The 25,502-nt window shown below is 34.6% G+C and overlaps 3 protein-coding genes across 3 annotated transcripts; 1 reads left to right on the top strand and 2 right to left on the bottom strand.

Moving 5' to 3' along the window:
- The first annotated feature begins 9,463 nt into the window (after positions 1 to 9,463).
- Positions 9,464 to 13,240, top strand: LOC143538910 (uncharacterized). The gene is made up of 14 exons (XM_077032352.1): positions 9,464 to 9,652; positions 10,539 to 10,620; positions 10,725 to 10,828; positions 10,913 to 11,039; positions 11,124 to 11,218; positions 11,301 to 11,424; positions 11,510 to 11,590; positions 11,668 to 11,766; positions 11,841 to 11,999; positions 12,067 to 12,115; positions 12,213 to 12,277; positions 12,367 to 12,411; positions 12,497 to 12,661; positions 12,781 to 13,240. The coding sequence occupies exons 1-14, from the start codon at positions 9,615 to 9,617 to the stop codon at positions 12,862 to 12,864; spliced, it is 1,317 nt and encodes a 438-aa protein (XP_076888467.1). The 5' UTR covers positions 9,464 to 9,614; the 3' UTR covers positions 12,865 to 13,240.
- Positions 13,241 to 13,979: 739 nt separating this feature from the next.
- On the bottom strand, positions 13,980 to 18,580 carry LOC143537307 (E3 ubiquitin-protein ligase CSU1-like). Its single transcript, XM_077031106.1, has 2 exons — positions 18,313 to 18,580; positions 13,980 to 14,758 (listed from the first exon to the last, which is right to left on the bottom strand). The coding sequence occupies exons 1-2, from the start codon at positions 18,549 to 18,551 to the stop codon at positions 14,092 to 14,094; spliced, it is 906 nt and encodes a 301-aa protein (XP_076887221.1). The 5' UTR covers positions 18,552 to 18,580; the 3' UTR covers positions 13,980 to 14,091.
- Positions 18,581 to 21,119: 2,539 nt separating this feature from the next.
- LOC143537286 (endo-1,3;1,4-beta-D-glucanase-like) lies at positions 21,120 to 23,968 on the bottom strand. The gene is made up of 7 exons (XM_077031086.1): positions 23,814 to 23,968; positions 23,710 to 23,732; positions 23,107 to 23,223; positions 22,439 to 22,529; positions 21,734 to 21,823; positions 21,500 to 21,600; positions 21,120 to 21,356 (listed from the first exon to the last, which is right to left on the bottom strand). Exons 1-7 carry the CDS (start codon positions 23,959 to 23,961, stop codon positions 21,201 to 21,203), a joined length of 726 nt encoding a protein of 241 aa, XP_076887201.1. The 5' UTR covers positions 23,962 to 23,968; the 3' UTR covers positions 21,120 to 21,200.
- Between the last annotated feature and the right edge of the window lie 1,534 nt (positions 23,969 to 25,502).

Genomic DNA, 25,502 nt, shown 5'->3' with positions numbered 1-25,502 from the left:
GAGAATAAGATAGGGGTGTGGTGGGTTGGGTGGAGGAAAATGGTTTTAAAGTAACCCCTCATGTATAGGATAAGGTTTTTATCAACAAACTATGTCTATATGCCTCATGTATGTTAATCATAGGTTCATTGTATATGTATATATTATATAGATCATGAGTAGCATGTGTGTATGTATAAGTATTTGTGTATGTATTTGTGAGAAATATAGGTGGTAACATCTGTTATTAATATTATTTGATGTGTTTTATTAAAATTAATTTCAATATATAATATCGTCTTTTATATATATATATATAGGGTAAGGTTAACGTAAAAAACAATAGTTTTGTGAGAAGAATAAGAATAGATATAGACCCTTAGATCTATGATCTAGTGGTTAAGATTGGTAGTTTCTAAAAGTTGTATAGTTTCCTATTTACATGATATAATGTCCTATTTAGGTGGTGCACTTTATTTTAAAGACTTCTCACACTTCTCAAAAACAATTGTTTTTTATTTGAACTCTTTTCTATATATATATTTATACGCACATATATGTATAGGGGAAAGTTAACGTGCAAATGAAATTAACGTGGTAAAAGTGAGAACTAAGTAAAGTAATTATATATACAAATAGAGTAATTATACTAATTACAGTATGATGTAATTACATGATTACTCTATTTTTATATATAGTTACTCTACTTAATTCTCACGTTTAGCACGATAATTTTATTTGTATTTGATCCAAACCCTATATATGTATATTGTATTTTTAAATATATTTCTCATATAGTTTATTTTAATAGATGTGTAGAAGTTTATGAGATGATTTAGGTATACTAGACTTGATAATATGTATGTGTATCATGTGTATATGTGCATGCACATGTATGCATGTGGAGGAAATGTTTTGACTTAGGTGGTAACGTATGTTATTAGTTTTATAATAACTGATGCATTTATTTGATGGCAAGACAAAACTAGTATTAATAAATTGATTATATCAAAGTTTTGAAGATCAATAACTTATATTAATAAATTTGTAAACCTTTGATGAGATGATTTAGCTTTACTTTCTCAATTTTTTAAAACTTGATAATTTTAACGGGTTTTAATGATTCAGTGTCATCGGTGACTACCATCACCGCTAATGGTCGCCTCCCAAATTACCATCTATGTCGGTAGCTTCGCTGCCAATAGTTGTCATAAAACAAATGTAACGAAAGAACGCGTTATTATATTTGTTTTTCTAAAAAACCAATATAATTAGCCCAAAGTGTCCATTGGAGGTCATTTAAATTTTAAACTTGATCAAGTCAAAGCTTTTAAGGCAAATAACAAGTCACTATATCATTTAATTACATGAAACTCAAAAGCAATATAGAATACAAATAATTTTAAATTTAAACTCTTACATAAAATAACACAATTTGTAACTAAGGTGAACTCTTTGATGTTTTCATCATGTAGGTTTCATTTGTAACATATTTTACAAACTCCGGCAAGTTTAACCGTGAAAGTTTAACCGTTCACTAGTTATTCAGTTGAATCGTGTGCTTAATTCAGATTGGTTATCCAAAACGATTTTTTAATACCAGTCCATACAATCTGTCTAAATCAAGTTTTGTATTAGTGTTTGATCGCTTCATCGAGTCGAGTTCATGTGTTCTTGAACAAACATGGACACCTAAATAAAATATAGCTTTAACATGTTTCTTGAAGAATGAGGATATGATTTTGATTGGGATGAAATAGGTTATCCTTTTTATATGGTCCATACGGACACATGAATATGAAGTGATGCAAACAAACATGTCCACTTTGAGAGTATCATATGGTTACCATGGCTCCATTACAGCTGTTTCATGTTTTGTATATAAGAATATGACTAAGATAACAATGTGCATCATTATCAATTGATTGTACTGTTGTAAAAGTCAGATTCCAAGACCTTAGAATCGGCGATTCCAAGGTCCTTTGATATCAACCTTGCCGTATTTCCTCAACTCGGCCACCATTACTCGTCAAGGTCCAACTCGGTCAAAACTCGGAGTACTCGGCCTCCAAGGTCAACTCGGCCACAATTTTATTTTTTTAAAATTGTTTTTTTATTTTTTTATTAAGTTTTTTAGTAAAAAATTAAAAATAAAACAAAACATGAATTTTTTGAATTATGTTTTTTTTTTCATATGAATTATGCTTAGTTTGACGTGAATTATGTTTATCTTAACATATATATATATATATATATAATATCCAATGATTATTTTATATAATAACCTAAAAAAAGAAAATGTTAAAGATAATAATTTATAATAATCATAATATTGGTAGTTTTAGATAATTAGAAAGCCTATCTAAATATTATTAATATATACATATATATGTTATTATATAGCTTTTAGATTGGAATATGATAACATGTAAGCATCTAATAATACTAATAAACAAAAATACTAAATGCTGATGTGTTATAATCAAATTAATCCTAACTTCTAATCTTCAATCTCCTTAATCCATGTTACCCATGGGTTATGGGTTTAATTTTTTTGACCCATGGATTTTGAATATTATTGACTTTTTGACTTTAATTTAATTTACGTTTACAACCCAATCATCCAGTTAGGGTTTTATTGTCAGCGTTCTCTTCTTCTCACTATCACCTCTTTTTTTTTCAGAATTCGTCAAACAAGAGCCGATTCACCAGGTAAGGAATTGGTTTATCTAATTTTGTGATATCATTTAGTTTCTTATAATGATTGAATCTGGGTTTTGATATTCAGTATTTCCTATTCTTTTCTAATCTTCATTCTCACAATAACGATTTCTATCAGGTTTCGATTTAGGGTTTTATATTATCAAAGTGATTTGAGTGAACATATTGATTTCATCTTCACTATGGCGATCTCACCTTGGTCTCTATGCATCAGCCGACAATGAATATCTAACCAAGCGGCGATATATCAGGTAAGACGAATTCAACGATAGCTTAGTATTTCTTATACCCATTTGATTTGGTGACAATACTTGAATCTGTATGTATTATAAAATATATATAAAGAATTATTTTATATAAAGACTGAGTTTTCACACAAGTTTTCATATTAATATTTGATTTATTTTCTTGAAAAATCAAACATTGATGTTACAAAATTTAGTTTGTTTGGCCTAAAAAGGTAAATCATTAATGTAAAATATAGCATGTGTTTATGTTTGAAATTCTTATTGAGTCTTGAAGTTGATGAACCAAAGTCAGGTCTATTAGTTTTTCTAAAAGCCTTAAACGTTTAGTCGGTTTGACCATCTCTAATTTGTGCAAAACCGATCATTCTTTTTTGTTTAGGAGAATATGAATTCTTTGGCAGAGCATAGAGCAAAAAATATGAAAATCATACAAGAAAAATATGAAACTTGACAAGAAACAAGTTAAAGGCTTTAATCCTGTAAGTTAATTTATTTTCCTAGAGTGTATATTTGTTATGATAATTGTAACCAATTATGTGTTATCTTCCGGATTGATGCCTTCCGAGGAGACATTGTAATTTTCTCAATGGTCCTAAATTTAGATCTAAAGTTCAAAATCTAAATTTGCTAAGAGGTTTTTAATCATTCATTTTGAACTGGTTGATCATATAGAAGTTGAGCGTGCCTTTAGAGGTGCTCGGTTGGCTTCTCCTTATAGTTTAGAAGGGATGAACATATATTCCACCGTTCTATATGTAAGTTTTTATTTACTTACCTAAACTTTACATCGTTCGTTTGATTAATATTTGGTCCTTATATGTTGTAGCACCTAAAGGAAGATATGAAGTTGAGTTATCTAGCACAGGAGCTAATATCAACACCGCTTAGCCCCAGTGTCATGGTAACTACTTTAAGTTTTTTTAACTAACCTCTAGAATAATTTTTTTTACTGTAGTTTACATTTTTTCAAACAAATGTTACAAATTTAAGGGATTTGACAATATATAAAGCCCTTAAATTTAGTCCTCAAATTGAAACCGTATATATTTAGATTAAAACATAATAATTTCTTCGTCTATAGTAATTCTTACCTCTCACATTAATTTTGAATATTATAATTTCTATATTTATTCTTATACTAGCTTTTAAACCCGTGTAATACACGTGAATTTTCAAATGATAAAAGTTAATGAATTCCGTTATTTGAAATAAACATACAAAATTAAAATTGTTTTTATATTTTCTACCATTTTAAAGTTAAATGGTTTAATGAGATTAAATACTAAAAAATAGGAAAGCTAGAAATTAATATTAAGATGAAACAACTTTCCAAAATATCTAAAACCCACTATTATATTAAAACAACTTTCCAAAATATGTAACCAATAAATAAATGAAATCAGTTAGATAATGAAATAATTGAAAACTAATAAATATACATGTTTTTTCAACATAAATGTTTTTCAACTTTTGATTTGTGCATAATGCATTCTACGATTTGATCAATTTTTATATTTTCTAAAGTTGTTTTTAAATGGAAAGAAAATTTGATCAACTTTTATATTTCCTAAACTCGATTTAAAATGAAAAGATGATTTAAGAATTGAAATAACATATAATAAGGAAAGTAGTTTTCAATGGTTCATACCATATAACTCATGACCCATAGATATTATGGTTTAAAGAGATTAAATATTAGAAAATAGGAAAGCTTGGAATTAATATTAAGATGAAACAACTTCCCGAAATATCTAAAACCCACTATTATATTAAAATAACTTTCCAAAATAAACAACTTATGTCACGCCATTTGATTTTCAGAATTCAGACATTCCTTATCAACCATTGTGTCATAAACACATTATTAAAAAGATCATTTTACATCAATAATTCTTTCATTCTAAATCTTCTTCTACCTCATAGCAAACACACTTATCATAACAATGGCTTTAAGGTCAATATTTCTTATTTTATGTTCACGTTAAATATGTACACTCATCTTGTCTTTCTAATATTGACCGACCCTACTGCCTTAGTAGTATATATTTGTGTTTATTTCAAATTCTAATAACAAACCGTATGTGTTGGTTAGGTTTTTTTTTTTCATATTTTAAATCAAATTTACCAAAGACACTAATTTTTATTTTTATTCTCAGCGTGGTTTCTTCAACAAATATCACCATGTTCAAAGGCTTGAACATTAATAACTTGAATTTCACACTTCAAGGCCGAGTCATGAGATTATGGAGGGTGCCTGTAATAAAGCGTCCTACAGAGTAACCAGCAGACGTAGTCTTAAACTATTGATATTGGATAATGAAGGGAATACATGTGATAAAACTACAAATGTTGTATATAAAGAGATTTTCTCAAATTTGTAAATTTAAGACTCTAAATTGGTTATCGTTTGTAATATGTATTTAATTTCTTTTTCTTTTTAATTTTGTATCTTTATTTCAAATAACAAATTTTAGAAGTTCTTATTAATTGAAAATTCTCGTGTATTACACGGGTTCAAAAGCTAGTAAATAATAAAATATATGAAATCGTGAGTTTAATCAAAAGTTAGTTACCAGTTTACCACATTTGAATTTTCAATCCTTATCTCGTAGTCATCATCTTATTCAAACCTTGCCATATCTTCTTCTCCATTGGGATAACTTCAAAACAACTACACCCGCTATAAATTCCTAACGAATTTCATCAAAATCCTTTACATCTGCTCTCACACCTCCACCCGTCTCTCTACGCGTGAACCGACTCCGGCGACACCACTGCCACTGCCGCCAACCATCACTTCCTTGCAATCTAGTTGTTTCTGTTCGGTTCAAATTCCGACGATTTCGCCACCACCATCGCGCAACGTGTACCGCCATTGTCGTCTTAACCTGCGGTTTCGTCCCGACTCCAAACAGGTATACGGGAAACATTATATATTTTTACTCTTTGATTTTGCTCTATAGAACACCGATCCGAACAGTTATTAATTTGCTTCGGTTGCTTGAACAGCCTAACACCGTTTGAGCCCTCGCTTTCAAACGCAACTGTTTAAAGAAACCGATACAATCATCATCGTTTAACGCAACGCGCATCACCTCCGTTTTCGTTCTTTCGGTCCGACCATTGAGGTAATTTATCTTAGCCTATTTGGTGAACAATTGATTGATTACGTTATTTTGTTCCGACGACTAAGAGCTAGAAAATATATGTTGAACATAGTTTCCACATACTCACGTTTACGAAAGTCAAATGACCAACTCATGTTTTTAATAATCATATATGGATTTTGCATGAGAACTGGAGAGTGCATTATTATTTGTTTAATATCTAAATTATGTAATAACTTAGTACATGCAGTTTTTACTTTTATAAATAATAATTTATTTATCTCACATATATAGAGTTTTGAGCAGTCACGGATTGTTTACAAGTTAACTAATTAAAAACTTACCTTGTATCTCTATTAGTTTTATGGTACCCAAAAATGTCATCATTATTTTATTAGTATTATGAAAAGTAATTGTGGTCACTAAATGGTTTATGTGGAAGTCATTAGTCATAACTCAACGAAAATTATTTAATAAAATGTCTATTAGTACATTATATAAAAGTTCCAACCCTAAAGCCTTGTCGTCGGAAGGTCAATAACTTAACGCGTTGCATAAGTAAGTTTAGTTTCATCAAAATTAATTGATCCATAAATAAACCATAGGTCCTCATAATTGTTGGAGACGAGCCAATTTATTTACTCTTGCTTAGCAACTAAGTTACGGATTCTGTTTCTTGTTACTTCGTAGTACGATTTCTGTTTTCGGTTACTCATAGTATTGACTCAATTCCGTTACTTTGTAGTACGGATTTTCGTTACACGTCGGTTATATTTTGAGTTCAGTTATATTATTATATTATATTTTTGTAGCATGCAATACATTATATATTTTGTACTCTTTATTGCATGTCCCATTTTAAATATGTTTAGTTATATGAAATTAGCTTTTGTACTCTGTCACCCGAGCATGTCTGAAATGTCGTATGGGCGTCAACGGCATGCACTTATCGTGACAGTGCGTAATAAAAGTTCACGACGTCTCTAGCTTGTGCTTTCGTAGCACTTTGGCCCCTAGAGGCGTATAGATCGATCTTAGCTCTGAGTATGTGTTTGTTGTGTGGAGATGGAATAATGGGTGTACGCCACACTCACCATCTCATAGGTGAATGGACTAACTAGCTGTGTACCAGTCTGTTCTGTTTTGGCTCGTGGGTGCTTCCGTTTCACGTGACTTTGAGTTTTTGATATGTGTAGTCACGTGGTTTTATGTGTGTATATGTTATGATATGTTTCTAATATGCTTCCGTATGTGTTTGATTATGTTCTGGCCAAGTGTCGGATCATACCTCCGAATTTTATTATGTATATGTTTCGGTAAAAAGGTTGGTGTCGAGTTTGAATTGAAGTCCGTATATTTATTTTCTTACGTCTGTCCTTACCGATACTATTGTTATTTCCGTTACTGGGCAATTTTTGGCTCAACCGTATTTTCTTGTTTTGTTTTTCTTATTTTGTTTTCAGGTAATCCGGGACTCGGGGAATTTAGTGATGAGAGAGAATAATGAAGTTCAAGCTTTTAAAAGTTAATTCATTTTGGTTTAATAATGTGACTTAGGTTGATTTGATATCTGTAATAGTGACACGTCAGCCCGTTCCGAGTTGGGGTGTTACATTTTATGTTATATTTATCAAGTCCGAGTACTCTGAGTACTCCCTATAAGGTGGTCGGCCGCCTAGGAACCGCCTAACGAGTTTTACAACATTGATTGATTGTAAACATTTTATAGACCATTGTTTGTTCTGGCATAACTAGAATCTATTTATTAAGGTAACCAATGATAAGATACAGTATTAGAGTTCAATTATTATATTGTTATCATAATTACGAGATATAATTTAATTATGTTTTCTTGTATTTATCTATATTTCACGCTTATATATAGTATAATATATTACACTTGAAGAGATTTTTATTACCATATAATCAGCACTATCTAGTTTTGGTTCATGGATCTTTCATTTGGTCACACTGGTGACTGGTATCTGTTTAGCCATTATACATAAATAAATGTTTTTTTTTTTATCTTAGTGAGCATATAAAAACTACAAGTGTACTTAAAAGGTTCAAAGGCAATAAAAACAAAATCAAAGCAATAAAAACAAAATCAAAACCAAAACAAGATCATAGATAATGGGTTGCTCCTAAGGGCCCAATGAAAAGCAAATAAAATGGTTGTGGGCCTTGTGGGCTTGTTTTGTTGCTGTTAAAACATGGATTAGAAGTGAGAACTAAAAAGTAAAAAGCCTAAGAAATAGTCACACAACACAAATTTAACATATTAAAGTTTATTTAGGTGTTGCATCTCAGATTTAGTTTGAGGAATTGTTAGGAATGATAGGCACAATTCAACTAGACAGCATGATCCGATTCGAATTTCGTTGTAGCAACAACTATTATTAATATTATAATAGTTTATTACAAATTATAGGAATCCGTTCGTATATTGAATAAATAAAAACACTTTAACATAATAATATATAAATATTGGTTGAAGATTCAACACATGACAAGTTTCACGTTCGCAACACAAGGATGCAAACCCTTTAAGGTTAAACTTGTGTGTGTCTCTTTCTAAAAGAAACAAAAGGTGAGAAGTGTTTCTCCCTATAAACCTTCTAAGGTTTTGTCTCCCCGGAACAAGTTCCCACTTGTTGCTTTATTAGTTTTATTTCTTAGGGCGGTGAGGATGGGCAGCGGGTAGTGCCCTTTTCACCATCAGATATCGATTCCAGGTGATACAACCTGGAGAAAACAAAGAATATAGGAGCATGTTTGAGTGTGCAGAGGAGAGATGGAGCAGAGGATTGGGTAGGTAATCTAGCGCCAGTGGGTTTTGGTTCCAACGAGTTTAAGGGCAACGATTAATGTAGTGGTTGGCGGGTGTGAGCGGTTTGCGCCCCCTCCACCCATAAAATTCACATTTTCATCAACATAACGGAGCAACATTCGCGTCCGGATCTGATCTATCTACTCGGCAATTCATCCGGTGACCTCACGGTCGCCAAAGAAGCCCCAAGAAGCATCAAACATTTATTATGAGATCCATGGAGCTATTCTTAGATGGCAAGCACTAGCTCCCGGTGCAACTTCATAAAAAGCTATAAAAGATAAGATTGAAGATAATGAAACGCACGTAGTGGTCATTATAGCAGTACCTTCTGATCATAGAAAACGTCTGAAAAACCTTGTTCCTGGACTACCGAGCAAATCGATATTTTTTAAAAGTCAAAGAAAACAAATTAAAAACTTATATTAACAAAAGTATAATATAAACCTATGTTTAAAATCTAAAAAAAATAACTTTAGTAACATGTTTCTTTTAACATACAATCTTAAAAAGTTTAAGGTGGTGCTATGCACGTGCCATAGAACAAGACATGGTGTTTGATTTGGATACACAACGTTGTAACACAAAACACAAACCGAAGACCGACCAAACCGTTGACACAAATTACAACATTTTGTCAAATTTCAAACACTTATTCACAACTTGAAGAACCCACATCACAGGATCTGTAAAACCAACCAAAGATCTGTGCTTTTTGAATTAATCTTTATGGAACAACTCATCAACTTCATCATTCGTCCTCCTAGGTAATAATAATAATAATAATAATAATAATAATCTTTACTTCCCATCTGGGTTATTTCAAATACTCATTTCTTGATCTGGGTTTTCATGGGTTTGGTTCAAGAATTGCAAATTTGATAACTTTTGTGAAGTTTAATGGTTTAGGGCTTCTGGGTTATGTTAAATACTCATTTCTTGATATGGGTTAGGTTAGATACTGAATTCTTGATCTGGGTTTTCATGGGTTTGATCCAAGAATTGCAAATTTGAAAAATTTTGTGAACTTTAGTGTTTTAGGGCTTCTGGGTTATGTTAATTACTCAATTCTTGATATGGGTTTTTATGGGTTTGATTTAAGAATAGCAAATTTGATAGCTTTTGTGAAGTTTAATGTTTTAGGGCATCTGGGTTATGTTGGATACTCATTTCTTGATATGGGTTTTTATGGGTTTGTTCCAAGAATTGCAAATTTGATAACTTTTGTCAAGTTTAATGGTTTAGGGCTTCTGGGTTATGTTAAATACTCAATTCTTGATATGGGTTTGATCCAAGAATTGCAAAGTTTAAAACTTTTGTCAAGTTTAATGTTTTAGGGCTTCTGGGTTTGCTTCAGTTACTAATCTTGGGTTGGAAGAATTGGTCTTTTAGGGTTTGTGATAAACTGATAATTAAGTGGATAATTGGCTGAATAATAAACAGTTAAGGAATTTGTTGTGGATTCTAAATTAAGGGTTTTGTTGAAATTATGTTGATAAATTGATTTTTCATTTCGTTTTGGCCTTTGATATTTGAATTGAGCAGTATGTTTCTTGAAATGAAGGTAGTTTATACAGTGTGTTTATGCTTTTATTGACTGGTTTTAAATTTTTAATCGATGCGTATTATGAAAAATCTGTTATTTGATGGCAGAGCTGAGTATGACCCGAACAATGATTTACTAAATCACGAATTCAGGCTTAAAGGAAAACGATTTCAAAGGAAAGATATAGAGGTAAAATCTGCGCCGTAAAAAGTATAAAGCGTGCGTTTTTGTTAATTATTATTTACAAATCCAAGTGATACTGGTTGTGTTTAAACGGTGTGTTGTATTTTCAGATTGTAAATAGCCGAGGAGACGTGCTTAAGTGTAGTCATTACTTGCCTATTGTGAGTCCTGATGGAAAGCCTCTGCCATGTGTAATATACTGTCACGGAAACAGGTTAGTGATCTTACAGTAAAAATTTTAATTTCCTGGTAAGCTTATGTAAGTGCTCATTTTCTGCATAATATGATGATGTGGCAGTGGGTGCCGAGCAGATGCTAGCGAAGCAGCTATAATATTATTACCATCAAATATTACCGTATTCACTCTTGATTTCTCCGGCTCTGGACTCTCTGGTGGAGAGCATGTCAGTCTAGGGTGGTATGAAGTAAGTAAATCGGTAATTTTATTTTACTAGAATTTTAATATTCATTATTAAACACATGGAAATTTTATTTTATTTTATTCCCAGAAAGACGATTTGAAATCCGTGGTGGATTATTTGCGGTCTGATGGAAACGTTTCGCTTATCGCTCTTTGGGGCCGATCGATGGGTGCTGTAACAAGGCAATTTATTTATAATACGTTAATGTTATTATTTTAGTGATATGATTTCAGTTTTTGTAACTTAAAATGCTGATGATGTCAGCCTGATGTATGGAGCCGAGGACCCGTCAATTGCAGGAATGGTTCTCGACAGTCCGTTTTCTGATTTGGTTGATTTAATGATGGAACTTGTCGATACATATAAAATTCGTTTACCCAAGTTTACCGTAAGCTGATTATTAATATATTATCTCTAGTTTTTAACTCATAGTGATTTATCTCATAAAGTATGACCGTGTTGATTACTTTCAGGTTAAGTTTGCCATCCAGTATATGCGAAGAGCTATTCTTAAAAAGGCAAAGTTTGATATTGTGGAGTTAAATACCATAAAGGTTACAAATATAAACTTAATAAATTTATCGTGACACTTTACGTCAAATAAATTGATAAAGTTGATTTTTAATTATAGGTTGCAAAATCTTCTTTTGTTCCGGTTTTGTTTGGTCACGCTGTTAATGATGATTTTATACAACCGCATCACTCTGATCGTATTTATGAAGCTTACATGGTAATTTTGTAACACTATATTATTTAGTTACGACAACTTTTATATAATATTAATATATAATTACATCTTTACAGGGTGACAAAAATATTATCAAATTTGAAGGTGATCATAACTCTCCGTGTCCTCAGTTTTATTTCGATTCTATAAATATTTTTTTTCATAATGTCTTGCACCCTCCGGAAGATGAAGTTAAGGGGAACTTCTTTGATTCGTCTCTTGATTACCTTGGCGATGTATACCGATGGTATTTTTTAAATTAAGTTTGCGATAATTATTTTTTACGGGTTTGTATTGTTTTAGGAAATCCATGGAGTTGGATATGAAGAGGATTTTTTAGTTGCACCACAAGGTATGCTATTTGCAATATGCTATCTTGAGTCGGTTCGATGTTTATATATATTTTTTTTGAAGTTTTTTATATTTTTTCTTATTGAATTAATATTTAGCATCAAGTAGCACCGAGGACTCGATTAATCAACTCCGGTCTACAAGACCAATGAGTAGGACTGAGGTTAGTAACTGGTTTTATGAATTTCCACATTTTTGTTAATTATTTTAATATATGGCGATACAAATTTATTATTTTTTATTAACTTTTAGGTCCCGTCTGATATTCCATCAACAGATAAACAATGTAATTCTGAGGTATTTTCTTTATTATTGATAATTTATTAATCATTTCTTGGAATCAAAATTCGTGTTGACTTGATGAATATTGTTGTTGCTTTAGGATGAAGCGACGTCAACCGAACATACGTCATCTTCTAAAATGATCGATTTTGAGTTTTCCAATGGTCATTCGTATAAACCATTATTAGAAGACGATCATGAATATGTCGAGTACCCGCTTCAACACATCGAGGGTTTACCATGCGATGCTGAGGAAGAAGAACGGGTAAGCTTTTTGCTAAATGGGTCGGGTCGGGTCGGGTCGGGTCATGTTGACCGACCCATTTGACCATTTCCGTTATTAACCAAACAAGTAAACAACTTTCTGTTGGTAAATTATTTCAGATGCTCATGGAAGCCGTACTTTGTCTTTACAAGATTTGGAACCGGAACCGGAACCGCCAGCTGGCAATGACACGTCAGCAGTGACCAATCACAGCCCGCCGATAAAAACCGAACCTTTACGGGCTTCAACTGCAAGCAGCAGTGATACCGATACGCCTTCTCAGTTTGTTTCTCCGTGTAATAGTACATCATCAGCTGAACAAACATCAAATGTAACTCCATCTGTTGTTAGTTCATCCAACGCTGACGTGGCAGACCGGGCCAAAGCCATGGTAACGGTGGAAAAAATCTCGTCGAGTAATATAATGGATGGGTTGTTAAAAAGATGGGATCTTAACTTCTTTAAGAGTAGATGATGGTTTCAAGATTTCTTGGTTATAGGAAGTGTTTTATATTGTTGCTTATATATATTTATAGTTTCCTTTTTTTTTTCTTTTTTTTAATGATATTGGCTTTAAAGGTGGTGTGATTCTTTGATTTGATTCTGAAAATGGAGATTGGTGTAATTTGTTGTATATATGGTTTAATCCATGTTTGTGTTTTATATACATTCAAGTGTAAATTAAAAAAAAAAAAAAAACTGCTTATGCATTTACCCTTAAGGTATGAAGTCTTCATTAAAGTGTTTTTTTTATTAAGTAAGCAAATTGGAAATCATTTAAACTATGATTCATTGACTGATAATAATTCATGCTAAAATTTTTGCCAATGACATTACTACTTTCGCTTTAGTTGTTTAGGAGAATCCTAACGGCTTTACAGTTGATTTACGCTCGATCTTCACTTGATTTCGTTTGTAAGTTTCCTTACATTGTGTGAGCAAATTTGAGTGGAAACATAGTGTAAATATTTATTTGATGATTGTGTTACATGGATTGTCTTTGACATCAAAGTAAAAGTTAAGAGTGTCGTTAGTCAAATTACAAGTGTATGTATTATGTCAATAGATAACAATATTTATTATTAAAATCCAATTTGTCTAAAAAGTATTCTAGATTTGAAAACTTTCTTTTTTGTTTCAAAATTTTGGTTTAACCTAAAAAAATTGATTTTTTACTTAACAAATAACTTGGATAATATCAAAACATTCATACAAGTTACCTAACAAAAGAAGACGACATTATTATAGTTTCTTAACCAAAATGAACAAACATCTCAGTAATGCTGTAAATATAACAAGTACAATTTCATAGACACAACATACCGATTACCGAAACAAGTACAATGTATAACCGTTACATTCTTATGCAAGAAAAGAAAAACAAAAATCGAATAACATGAAACCAAGCAGACAGAACAACACGCCAAAACTCATGTTTTCATTGCAGGCTTTACCAACCCTAGTCCCGAACCACTTCCCAAATGCTTAAAGTCTTTCGCTTCAAGATTATCACCATGACCCGCGAACCCAGTCCCACCTTTAACCAAATTCCTCTCTTTGCAGCCCTTATTACACACCAAACAAACCTTATCAACCGCCACAAACTTATTCGCACACTTCTTACAAAACACATGGCCGCAAGTATTTAATCCCACAAGCGACAACGTATTAGTCAACGTCACCTTACAACTCGGACATATATAACTTTTATCCAAACCCGAACCTTTCTTTTCGTCATTTGTGTCTTCAGTGAAGCGAATAGAGAAAAGGGATTTCATTTTAAGGTTTTCGTTACCTTCAGGGCAAGTTGTGGAGGTGGATGGTGCGTTGACTTTGACCGGAGCGTCGGGTGTGGCTGAAGGTAGCCAAAATGCTTTCATGGTTCTAAGTGCTTCTTCTTCATAAGATGTGGTTTTGACACTGTTTGCTCCGTGAAAACCGGTTCTGTTTTGGTCAATGTTTTTGTCGTTGTATTGTGGGAGCGCGCCGTGGTTTTGTTGATCGAACGCATCGAGTTCTCGAGCTTTTTGGAGCATCAATTTCTCTGATTCTTCTTCTTGTTCTTGTTTTAGTTGAGATGCGTGTGCAGCTAGTTTCCTGTAATAAAGATAAAACATATACAAGTTTAGACGCTAATCAATAAACAGATGGTGATCTTCCTCAGCTAATGAAATTGACTGTCAATGAACAAACAGTTACAATAAATTGCATACTGTGTTCGGTAAAACTGCAAACGAGTCGAGCCGCTTGCGAGCTACTCGAGATCGGATCGATAATACATCTCATTTAGTCATCAAGCATTCGAGCCCAAGCTTGAGTCTTGTACATGAAGACCGTTTAAACTCGTCAAGCCTTAACAAGCCCAGTTATTTGAAAGTTTTAATTCTTTTGGACTTATGTGTATTAGTTTCACACTGCACAGCCGAGCTCGAGCCTTGTATGGGAAGGTCGTTCAAGCCTACACGAGCCTAGTTATTTTAAAATTTTAACTCTTTTGGACTTTTATGTATCAGCTTCACACTGCACAGCGTGCTTCAGCCAAGCTCTAGCTGATTCACGATACATACTGCACAATGCACACGAGCTCAAGCCTAGTTACAGTTTTTCTCAAAATATATAAAAATAACTAAATACGAATATAAACTAATTAACTAATAATAAACAAGCCAAGCCTGAGCTCGAGCGTTGTATGAGAAAACTGTTTAAGCTCATCAAGCCTGAGCTTGAGCCTTGTATGAGAAAACTGTTTAAGCTCGCCAAGCATGAGCTCGAGCCTCATATGAGAAAACTGTTTAAGCTCGTCAAGCCTTAACGAGCCTACTAACTTTAAGTTTTAACTCTTTTGGAGTTCTATATATTAAATTCACACTGCACAACCAAGCTTTAGCTCGTTTAAGGTACTACTACACACGAGTCGTCAAAGTTTTTCTCAAAATATATAAAAATAACTAAAATTGTATATAAAATTATAAATTAACTAATAAATAATAAACAAGCCAAGCAATCGACAATCTCGAGCTTTAATAAAGAGCTAGAAACAAACCAAGCTCAAGCTCTTGCAAGTCAAAAAAAGCCGAGCCGAACCGAACCTAAACTGGATATATATAAATCAATTCCAATCTAAAGTTCTAAACTTATTCAACCCTTAATATCATTCCAAGTCCTCACATAACACAAGTAACAAAATAATAATAATAATAAGACAGAATTACAAATTTTGTCCTTTAAAAAAAGCCAAATTACGGTTCGTGTCCTTTTTTTAGTTTCCTTGCAGGCGGTGTACTTTAAACTTTTTTTTTCTACACGTTATGTCCTTTACGCTAACTGGGTTAGAAAAACTCAGTTAAATGCCCTCACGTGAGGCGCATGTGAGGGCATTTTTGTCTTTTCGTCTACTCTGCAACTTCTTCTTCCTCTTTCTTCTTCATTTTTTGATGGCGGTGTATCGAACCGCGGTGGCGCATGCGTGATGGCGGTGTATCGAACCGCGGTGGCGCATGCGAGGTGGTGGTGTATCGAACCGCGGTGGCGCATGCGTGTGCTTGTTGAATATAAGGTATGCTTACACATTGAAATTTGAATAAGGTTGTAAGGAAATTATTTTTACTTAATCCTTAACAGTTGTCATATTTCAAGTTATTTTGCGATATTCTGAATATGCTGACACGTGCCTTGGCATTTCATTATTCCTCTTTTGCGCGACGTTATCCTGCATTTATTATAGGGAATTATGAATGAGTTTTCTAGCCTTTACGTGTCAGTATTTGTTACTCTGCCTATATCCATTATAATCTCATGCGCGGCCCCGACCTGAGACTTTAACAACTATGCTTTGGCATGTGTTTTGCCTTAGTTGTGCTTAGGTATTTTTATGGTCCAGCTGCGCAATACGTAGGATGGATGCTATGAGTAATTTGAGCTAAGGCTCATATTATTGGGCTAAGGCCCTGACGTTTTAGAGTTAAAACTCGTCAACGCGTCTGAGCTTGGAGCTCGCACATGTATGTTTTACTTCGTTTTATTTTTAGTTTGATGTCAATACAATGTTGTCATATTGCTCAAAATTAATAAAGGGAAGTGTGAAACATGTATGCAAAAGGTAATAGAACGCATATTAGTTTGGTGAGGGGAGTCCATATTCTTGGTAAAGGTCTGTTAGGCTCTCCGCCGCCTTCCTTCTTGTCACCTTCTCCGCGATTAAGAATGTCTTTTTGGGGTTGGGCGCGCATGCATGGCGGGAGTTGTTTCGCAGGGCGCCTGTTCATAGCGGCGGAATACATCATCCGAGGCGGCGCGCATGCATGATGGCGGGTTGTTGATCCGCGGGGTTGCGCATGCAAGGCGTCGGAGTGTTCCTCCAATGCGGCTTCCTCCGAGGCGGCGCATACATGGCGAGGAGTGTTCCTCCGATGTGACACATGCATGGCGGCGGAGTGGTGATCCGCGGGCGCGCATGCATAGCGGCTGAAAGTTGAGCACGCATGCATGGCGGCGGAGTGGTGACTCGTGGGCGCACATGCATGGTGGCGAAGTCTTGATCTTCGGCACTGCGCATGCATGGAAGCGGAGACTTGATCTCCGGTGGCGCGTATGCATGGTAGCAGAATCTTGATCCTCCGCAGTGCCCTTGCATGGCGGCGGAGTGGTGACTCGCGGGCGCGCATTCATGGCGGTGAAGTCTTCTGCGCAAAACCAAAGGCATGGAGTTGTCTTCCGACCCGCATGGTGGGTTTTTGCGGACTCGCATGCATGGCGGTGGAGTCTTCTGCGCCAAAGGCATGGAGTCGTCTTCCAACCCACATGTTGGTTTCCGCGGGAGCGCATGCATGGCGGCGGAGTGATGACTCGCGGGCGCGCATGCACGGCGTCGGGAGTCTTGTTAGCTAGATCTATAACCTAGATCTAGATCTGTAAACCAGATCTAGATAAATCTGAAGCTCGGAGTGGAGAGAATTTAAAACCATCACAGATCCGGAGGCTTGACCGTCCGAATCAGGTAGTTTCTTTTTTGGATCTACAAATCTTTTTCAGCTTCATTTTTGCACAGATCTGGAAGCATCTTTTAGATCTATGGATCTTTTTGAGCTTTAATAGAACAAATCTTGAAGCATATTTCTGTAAACTTCCAGATCTGGATTTTTCTTGGATGAACAGATCTGAGAACCGAGACGAAAATCGAAGGGCAGCTCGTTGCCGTCCACGGATGGCGCCAATGTAGAAACATGAAATGAATCTGACCTGATCCAAGACGATGTTCCTCGGTGTTCGAGATGAACGAACCACGACTCGATCTTCTTCTCCGGTAGTTCGAGATCTGCAATGGCTTTTTAGTGGTGTGGAGGTGACTGCTAAGAAATCTCGAGGATCTCTTGTTTACAGACACAAAAATGGCTATGGTGGTGGCTCTTACTGAGAACAACAACAACAACCCTTAATAAGGAGGTGGAGACCTCGTTATATAGGGAGCCTCATGGCCACCATCATGGTACCCTAATGGGCCTAGCCCAGTCAGGGTTACCTCCACAAAACCCCCTCATCCCAATAATATTGTATTAGTCCATAAAATAAAATAAACCAAACATAATAAATTAAGGTCGTAAGCCGGGTTTAGTACCATACCCCTACAATAATAATAATGAATTAATAATAACCTTTGGATGTGTTTCTTTTGGGATAATAAGCACTCCAAGATGCATTCTTTACAAAAGATGTGACCTTTTTGGCAGCACATTGGATCAATGAATGGCTTCAAGCACAGAGAACAAGCATCAAAGGGTTTAATTGAGTCTTTACCGAGTCTTTCGTTCTGGGTACCGTAACCCAGCTTCTTCTTCTCGTCATACGTGAAGTAGGCTAGATCGTTGTTGTTCTTTGAGTGTCTCTGAGGCATTATTATTATTGATTAATAATCAATCAAAGAATGATAGATTGATTTGGGTTTCAAGATGAATGACTGGAAACCCTAGAATTTTAGACCCTGTAAATAGCTAGCTTGTCGTCCGTTGTTTGCAAACAAGGGTATAAACGAGCCAAGCCGAGTAGATCTTATCTTGAACTCTGTTTCTAAAGTTCGAGTTTGGATAATTTATTTATATATTCTTGAATGGTGAAATAATTTTTTAAATGGGCTACAGACTAATTTCACAAAATCGAGATACCAGTTACGCTCATGAATACTTGCCGGAAGGTGAGGTAAAACATGTTGAATTCAAGGATCCAACTACTTAACGTTACCTACTCGCCTAATCTCACATTATAACCTGGTGTCGGTGTGCTGCCGAAACTTAATGTTGGAGGAGGAATTCCTTACTACTCCTCCACAAACTCATTATTTGTTAACTAATTTGTATACCTTTTTTTAAACTATTTTTATATATTTTTAGAATGATCTTAAAAATGAGTTTAAGTTCGGCTTGGGTTCGTGTAGTACCTTAGACGAGCCAAAGTTTGACTCGAGCTTGGTTGTGTAATGTGAAATTAAAGGGATGTGATCCTCACACACCACCCCCACACGTCTATACGGCGCGTATAGGCCTATACAGCCGTATAGGGTACGAATGCCTGACAAGGGGACAAAAAAAACAGTTTTTTGCAGTCTATACGACCGTATAGGCCTATACGAGCCGTATAGGCATTAAATGGCTCGTATTGATATCTGACAAAGCCATAAAACCTATGCGGTCGTATAGGGCTATACGACCGTATAGAAAACATTTGCAGAAAACATTTAGCCAGCCTTAATCGCTACCAAAAAACGACTATACGAGCCTATACGAGTCGTATAGTGCTATACGAGCCGTATAGACAGATTTTCAGTTCTTAAGCTTAAACATGAAAGATTTTTATGATGGTTGATAAGATTAGACTGAAAGTAAATTGACTAGATGTTCTCGTATCTGGTTACATTTATGTATGTGGATCACATTTAAAACTAGATTTATTTTGGAACATGATGTATTTTAGGGTGCAATTTTATTTTAATGTATGTGGACCAGATGTTTAAAAAAACCTCAAATTTTTATTATATGTAAGCTACAAGCATGCCTAGAATATTAAAAAACCTCAATTTGTTTTTAGAAAATTTAATAATAAACAAGCTGGGTCAACCAGCCCCAAACAGTCTTGAGCTTTTGACGAGCTAAGCTGGAGCTCAACATTTAAGCCCGTTAAGATAAACGAGCCAGATACAACCCATATAAATAACATATATTAAATATATGGTCATCAATTTTTTTTAAAAGTGTCTATACGGTCGTATAGGTCTATACGAGACACTATAAACGTTGGCCGATGGCATCAGACACAACCTGACACGATTCAGGTCCTATACGACCGTGTAGCCCTATACGAGCCGTATAGGACGAAAAATGGTGTGTGAAGATCATGGGTGGTGTGGGAGGATCCCTTGTCGAGATTAAAACATAGAAGCCCAAAAAAGCTAAAACCGTAAAACTTAAAGATATACAAGGCTGAGCTTGGGCTTGATAACAAAATGAGCCTTGTTTGAGGCTCGGACATGACTCGAGCTAGAAAAAGATTGACTCGATTCGAGCTTTTTATCAATCCAAGCTCAAGTAACTTATAGGCGGCTTGGTTCATTTGCGAACATTCAATAATTAAAAAAGGACACAAATACAATTAAATTAAATAATCATCTTTTTGTTTACTCGGTTCTAAAAATAAATATTTAAACTATTCATTTACAAATTTGTATCGGGATTAATTCCAATTCGAATTTCTTAAAAAACATTTCGTACACCAAACCACCATTAGACTCTTGATATTTGAGGTATGAACATATTTTAGGGCTTCTCGTTTGGTCCCAAGTTGCGGTTTTACAGGTTAAATTGATAATCACTGGCTCTTGTTATGTTATTTTGGGGAGGCCATGTCGCCAGCCACTCGCGTCAAGGGGGTTTGGGGACGAGGGTGATCTTTTGGTGGTGCGGTGGTGAAGTCAGAAACTTTAAGAGTTAAATCTAAACTTATAATTTAAAAAAAAACGTAACTTAAACATGCAACCTTTTTAAGCTTAAATAATTAAAGCAAAAATATATCACTCTGGTAAAACTGTATGGACTATTTGTATAACTAACCCTAGTGTTTGATTACTAGCCCTCTCACTCTACCGTTTTCATTTAGCTTGCCAGCTTTCTATGTCGATTAATATCATGTTTATTCTAATTGGGTTCATTATTCGAATTAGACACGAAAAAACCAAAATTAAAACAAACGGAATTCGATTTCAGAACATGTTAAAATCCGAAATAAACCATACGGTAGTCTCTACTACTCAAGCATCATGATTCTATTCCACTGAACACTTGACCAATAACTTATATCCACGTGTCACGTGTTATCAGTTAGTTACTGACTTAATCTCGCTTTGACTCAAATAATCATATTAACTAGCTCAAAATCAAGAACACAAACATTAAAATTCATATTACTCTACACAATAGTACAAAGAATCAATCATGTGATTAATATCTTCAAACACACTTTATTTGATTTATCCCTTATTTTCATGATTCGAGTTTTACAGGGTCGAATGGGCCACCGGGAGACATTTACCAAACCAACCCAAAAGATCCCGATGGGCCCCTTGTGCGCGTTCCACAGCCGTTATGTCATCTTTATATCTAACGGCCCAACCATGTGATGTACCCGCATATATCTTCACAAAGTGATCAACCTAGATAAAAAAAAATTAAAAAAATAAATAAATTTTTAAAAATTAAAAAATAAAAATTAAAAAATAAAAAAAATAATAAAAAATAAAAAAACGAGTGTTTTAGATAACGGGTCACTGGGTCAGGTTGACTTGCAAACACTTACCTCGGGTTTGGCTTCCAATGCAGCCTGAAACTGTTTAACGACTTCTGGCGGAGAAAAGTTGTCAACTTCAGCCCCGAATATCCCAACTGGAACCTTAACCTCTAAAACCATCATCAAAAAACACAAAACTGTTAAGTTTGACTTTTTTTAGTACGTTTGACTATTGAAAAGTCAAACATGAACCGTTTTCGAGAACACAATGATTATGACTAACGTTCTTGAACGAAAACATACCCTTGATATCATCTAAAGTGACAAATGAAGGATGCAAGAGTGCTGCAACTTGTATATCTGCATCCTTTGCTAGCTCCACGACGACTTTGGCTATCGAAGAAATGATGCAATTAAAGTATTAAACTATAAGCGAAGTAGTAGCAGTAGGAGTAGCAGGTAACAACAACAACAACAACAATAATAATAATAAGAGTGCATTGCGGTTTTCATCCCTGTGTTTGTCTAAATCCGCGGTTTTAGTCCAATAGTTTTAAACTTACGATTTTCGTCCCTGTGGTTTCATTTCACTTGCAATTAAACCCGACCCCACTAACCCCGTTAAGTCTGGTCGTTAAACCCATCGGTGTGCCCCTCACGTGAGAGGCAGTTTTGTTCTTTTTACCCCAAATACACCCAACCCCTTACATGAGAGGGCTTTCAAATAAGGGTCGGGGTTTATCTGGGGAGGAAAAGGACAAAACTGCCCCTAGCGTGAGGGACACACTGATGGGATTAACGACCAGACTTAACGGGGTTAGTATGATCGGGTTTAATTGTAAATGAAATGAAACCACATGGACGGAAATCGCAAATTTGAAACTATTGGACTAAAACCACATATTTGAACAAACCACAAAGATGAAAGCCGCAGTTTAGTCTAATAATAATAATAATAAAAACCAAGAAATTAAAATTTTAATAAAGTTGTGTAGAAGTTAGTCTTACCACCCCAACAGAATCCTGCAGCACCAACTTTAGATATACCCTTTTCTTTGAGAGCATGAATAACTGGTTTAGCAAAATCCACTGCTGGCAGCTACAAAAAATAAAGTATGATTAACAAGAAAGGTCTAATTATATATAAAAAAATTAAATGACTTTTGTATCTACTTAATTAGTTTCTCTATTTTCTTTGCGTCGTCTTTTACTCGTAACAAGTTTCGTACACGTGTAGATAAGAGGACAGAGAATGTCTATCTACACGTGTTCTAGATGTTTATAACTTATGTACACACATAAATTTACGCATGTATGCATAGATAAATACATAAAAAAATAAATGATTTTTATTGGTTCTTGCAGATCTCGCAATATTATTTATTTGACTTTCTTTCTTGGTATCGGTGCTAGTTATATTATTTTAAAAAAAAACTTTACGTGACTTGTATTTTATATTTGTAATATAAAAGGGCTTTTTTGAGCTGGAGTCTCACTGGGAGCAACCTCTTTATCTTATTTAACGATGATGGAACTCGAAGCGAATGTCATGTAATGTTTTTAAGAAGTTTAGATAAATTTATCTTATATTTACATTTTATTTTAATTAGTAAGTTATTGTTAACTAAAATAATAAATATTAATTATATTAAAAAGTAAGACCATCCATAACTAACCGCTGGATGTTTTTTTAACCACTCTTGCGGCTGTGTTTTTGGGATGAAAGGATCACCAGAGAACAAATCAGGAACAACTGCATAATATCCAGCAGATGCAACTTTATCTGCAATTTGTCGGCAATTTTAAATCAAAAACCATAATATTAGTTCTTCTTAGGAATACAAACGAGCCAAGCTGCTTAGAGCTACATGAGATCGGATCAAAAAAAAAATTGTAATTATTTTTAAGTTTTAACTCTTTTGGACTTCTATGTAGTAACTTCGAACTGCACAGCCGAGCTTGGGATCGTTTAAGATACTATACATGAGCTAAAGCCAAGCTTAGATTCGTTAAGTTATTTCCAGAAATATAAAAAAAAATTAAAATTGTATAATAAAATCATTAATGTATAATAAACGAGCTAATCTCGAGCCTAGATTCATTAAATATTTTTTTTCAATATATATATATATATATAATACTTAAAAAAACGTATATAACAAATTTGTTAATACATAACAAATGAGCCGAGCTCAAGTTTGAAAAGCCGACTTTAGCTTTAGGAAAAGAGCTCGGGCTCGGCTAGTTTACATCCCGCAGTTGTTCTTGCTACAAGCATACCTCAATTTTGGAGCTTCATAACCTGCCAAAATATATATATATCAAAATAACAAAAATTGAATCAAATAATAAGTATATTTGGAACATAGTTGTATTAATATACCATAAACATCAGAAATGAGAAGTATGGCAGTTTTAGAATCAGAGTTGCCGGAAACATAAGAATTAAGAGAAGCTATTTGTTTTATTTCGCCGGATTCATCGCCAGAGGAAGCTCCCGGAGGGTTGTCACAGCATGCCGGACCAGACATTAGGAGTGTCTTAGGAAGTAAGACAGCACAGCATGTGCCAGGAGACTTTTAAGTGTTTGTGTTTGTGTTTGTGTTTTTGTTCTACTAGACACATTATATACTAAAAGGCATCTTACAGTTAGTTATCTCACATAACTTAACTGTTCATCAGATGGTAAATGTTTCTCCTGAGTCCTGCATCCTTCTCTTGACATTGGTGTCCATGTTGATAAGTTTAATAGTATTTTAATATGATGTTAGTTATTACGTCGCTGTCACGATCATATACGAGTATTACAAGGATTATGATGACTTGGAGGCAACTGTTGTGATAGGTATGTTTATGTAAACATTAGATATGGGCTGCCGCTACTGTTTTTTTGTTACATTTAGAAAGTGGTGGCTTAGTTGCAGGTTATGAAGTTTGTTTTGCCCATGCAGAAGTTTTTGTGAGTTCAAACATGTAATCTGTTTAACTCGCGGGTAGTAAAAACATTATGAAAGAACATAATGTTCGAGTAAAACCGTAACAAACACGTAAGTAGGCTAGTTACTTGGTTAAAGAAGGGTGTTACAGAAGTGGTATACTAGTAAACTTTTAAGTTAATACATAGATGATCAAAAGAGGTTAAACTTTAATATACGCAAGGCTCGTTAGTCGTTAAGGCTCGAAGAGCCCATACAAGTTTCCTATACAAGGCTCGAGCTCAGGATCTATAACTAAGCGAACTTTATTTGAGGCTCTTTTCGAGCTCTTTATCGATTCGAACTCGAGTAGCTCACGAGCGGCTCGGATAATTTGCAACCGTATCGGCAAACATTCAACTATTTAAAAAGGACTCAAATACAATTAAATGAATTAAACATCTATTTTTTTTTTATTTTACTTTATTCTAAAATAAAATTTTTATCTAATCCCTTACTAGAGTTACCCGGGTTTAAGTATAAACATGATTTGGTGATGGATGTTCTATGCAATGTTCTAAAACGGGCAGGAGTTTCTGCTAAAAAGGAGGGCCCCGTTAACTTTTTGGCGAATCCACTTGAAGGGAGGTCCACTTTACGACCAGCTGGTATACTTGTTTTTGGATGGGTTGGAGGGAAACACGTTTGTGTGGACCTCACAGGATTGGGCTAAGGAACGATGGGTTTATAGCCGGGCGGGCGGCGTTGGGTAAGGTTGCTAAACATGAGAAAGCTTGTCTAAAGAATCAACACGTATTTATCCCTTTTTCCTTTGACACATTTGGTTTCTTAGGTCGTTGACTTTTTGAACAAGATTCAACGGGTCGTGCATAGTAATTTATCGGCTCCTAAGCACCAAAACTTTGTTTTTAGTAGGATTAGGTTTGATATCCAAAAGGGGTTGCGGCGCAGCTTGTTGCTCGTTTACCTGCCACCTCATTGTAATCGTTTGAATGTTTTTAATGGTATAAAATTATAACTAAAAAAAATTTAACAAACGGAATTTGATTTTAAAACAAGTAAAAATGCAACTAAACCATATTAACAAGATCAAGATCAAGAACACAAACTTTAATTCATATTAACCTACACACTAG

The sequence above is a fragment of the Bidens hawaiensis genome, unplaced genomic scaffold, assembly GCF_021521415.1.
Source record: "Bidens hawaiensis isolate Kalapana, Puna unplaced genomic scaffold, B.hawaiensis_p1.1 tig00000780_1, whole genome shotgun sequence".
NCBI lineage: Eukaryota > Viridiplantae > Streptophyta > Magnoliopsida > Asterales > Asteraceae > Bidens > Bidens hawaiensis.
The sequence above is the reverse complement of the archived record's forward strand: the minus strand, read 5'-3'. Positions and strand labels throughout refer to the sequence as shown.